Source organism: Etheostoma cragini, chromosome 14, assembly GCF_013103735.1.
Source record: "Etheostoma cragini isolate CJK2018 chromosome 14, CSU_Ecrag_1.0, whole genome shotgun sequence".
Classification (NCBI taxonomy): Eukaryota; Metazoa; Chordata; class Actinopteri; order Perciformes; family Percidae; genus Etheostoma; species Etheostoma cragini.
In genome coordinates this window covers 12,679,868-12,682,413 of record NC_048420.1, presented here as the reverse complement: position 1 = coordinate 12,682,413, position 2,546 = coordinate 12,679,868, and the positions used below count along the sequence as shown (strand labels likewise).

Here is a 2,546-nt window from a genome sequence, read left to right as displayed (position 1 = left end):
TGCAAACAACAGTTTTCTTTACAACATTGGTAATGTGGAGCATATTAGTAAAGCCATTGTAGCAAAGTCCCGAAGAGTGTGACTCGCTCTGAAACCTGTTTTAAATGTTTTTGTAGAGTTTCCTGGTGTGTGTAAAACCCTTTGAAACAAAAGATTATGAAATATGATTCTGTTGATGATGGTGCCTCACAATGGGGATAAGTAGGCCCAGGACTTTTGTGCCCACAAAACTTATGTTTTATGAATAAATATGATAATCCACTACATTGGAACTTACGCATTTACTCAAGCAGCAATCTTCTCCCACGCAAATTCTCTCTTTTTTGCAGCAGCCGCTGTGTTCCTTTTTTAACGAAATACATGTTCAAACTCGCTGTATTCATTCGCCGACCAGTTTGTGGTTGTTACCATGGTGAATCGTAATTTCATGACTCCATTCATGCGGTCTTTTTATAGTGGTGGTACACGCGCTTAACTATGACTGAACCTACTCTGAGTTTTGAACCAACTCAAATCAGCTGTTCTGGAACCGAAAACTCAAGAGTTTTCCCATCTCAGGGTAAATTTACTCCGATTTTAGGGTTAGACTCAGAGTTTGTTAAACCTCTTTCCTGAAACAGCCCCCTGAACATGTGGCAGAATTGACAATAAAGTTGACTTTGATATTTTGGGCTCTGGTGGTGGGTTGTGTCTACCTGGAAATACAGTTGGATGCTGAATGGGTTGGTTCAAGTCTTATCTGCTGTTGTGCTGTTGCATTTCTCTCTGTCCCTGTCTACAGTCCACACACAAGTAAGGGGCTTAATTCACCTAAAATAAAACAACAAAAACAAAGATTAGTCTTTAATTACACAAACTTAGAAAAATACTATAAAAACATGACCGTTAGACAAGTTATGTTTTTTATTTTTTTTCTCACAAACAAAATTGTTTACAAAAAGGAACGTCAAAAATAAAATTGTACCTATCTATTGCATGTCATGCTGGCAGTTTGAACTACATGCAAAAATAACAATAGTAACATTGATAATAATCATTACTGTACAAAAAAGAGGGGGAAGATATGAGGCCAAGACATAATTCCAAAAGAAAAACACTTGTATTGAAAAAAAGAAAGTTTTATTAAAAGGGTGGTTTTTTTTGTTTGTGTTTGTACATGAGACTTCAACCAGGGCACAAGACTCCAAAACCCCCTGGGTGGAGAGAGTTGTGTGAAACTGCATAGAAGCAGAGAAGACATTTCCTGCTCTAAAGACAGAGGGGTGAGGAAAAAATGAATGAAAGTAACAACATGGAAGAGTAAAGATGACTGTGGTGTGGGGGCTTGAATTACACGCACCACCACACACACACACACACACACAGACCCCCGAACATACAAGAATATCCTTATACAGTGAAGCCCTTAAAACACAAAGTCATGCTTCATCGTCAATATCATAAACAACACAAAAGAGAAACTTCATAAAATTATTATTAAACATCAAAGTCTCTCTCAAGATCCCTAGATTGACTTGCTGTAGAAATGTGATATCTGAGGTATATGGCTTCATTGTATCAATCAACTACATGGGAAACAATAAAGAGAGTATGCTTCATGTTTTCCCCGAAGGAAAGCAAAAGGTGAAGAATCCCTTGGCTTCCTGCAGCCACAGATAGGCCATGAGCAAGTCATGTAGACAGATGGACACTTTTCCTATTCATTTCCAAATAAAGAGCAGAAAAGAAGTTGCCAGGAATAATGCATATAATTATAATATTTTTTTTTTGTAATCCTTAAGGTTTGGGCAAGAGATGAGAGAAGGAATAGTTGAGTTGGTCTGTGGAGAGACTGGTGTCAGGGACTGTGGCAGTGGATGCATATTTCTGCTACAGATGTGAGTGACAGAAGTACAAGAGGTCAACAGTGAGTAAGCATGGATGCAACTAAACATGTACTTTTGAAAGTCGATCAGTGTCCCTTTGTTTTTTTTTTGTCCAGTGTGTTACATTTATTACAAATAAAGAGGGTTACAAGATTTTGGGTCCCTCATCTACAGGAGCAGTGCTTAAAATCAAGTTTATCAAGCATCCTTTGTCAAAATCGGTGGGATCTGTCGGCATCACATGGGCTGGCATGCGTGTTGTGTGTGTGGGGAAAAGCTTCGTGGTTGGGCTCAGTCGGTGCTGACCTGCGTGACCTGTGTGTCAACTGTCTGGTTGGTGGACTGTATGAACATCGGTTGGCTAAGCTCCTGTCCTGCTGGCATCGTCACCTGCTGAATCTGATACAACTGCTGTAAAACAGAGAGAGAGGCAACTGATGTTTAACTGATGTGATCTTTCTTGGCGGGCAGTCTTGAAATAAAAACGTTATTCTCATTGAGGCTTTTCTGGTTCGTATGAGATAAAATTGTTTTATTTTTTATTTTCAATGGGCACGTTAGATGGTTCACAGCTGGCTGTGTGCACTAGTTAAAATGCTAACAGGCCAATAAAAAGAGCAAGTGAGTAAAAATAAAAGCTACTATATATATATATATATATATATATATATATATATATAT

The 2,546-nt window shown here is 38.5% G+C and overlaps 1 protein-coding gene across 12 annotated transcripts in view; it reads right to left on the bottom strand.

Moving 5' to 3' along the window:
• Window positions 1-892: 892 nt before the first annotated feature.
• Window positions 893-2,546, bottom strand: part of nfyc (nuclear transcription factor Y, gamma) — a 22,805-nt gene continuing 21,151 nt past the window's right edge. For all 12 annotated transcript variants that reach the window (XM_034892895.1, XM_034892906.1, XM_034892900.1 and 9 more), the window contains one exon: window positions 893-2,276. In XM_034892895.1, coding sequence (XP_034748786.1) covers window positions 2,157-2,276 — 120 coding nt within the window. In that variant the 3' untranslated portion in view covers window positions 893-2,156. The remainder of the gene's footprint in view (window positions 2,277-2,546) is intronic.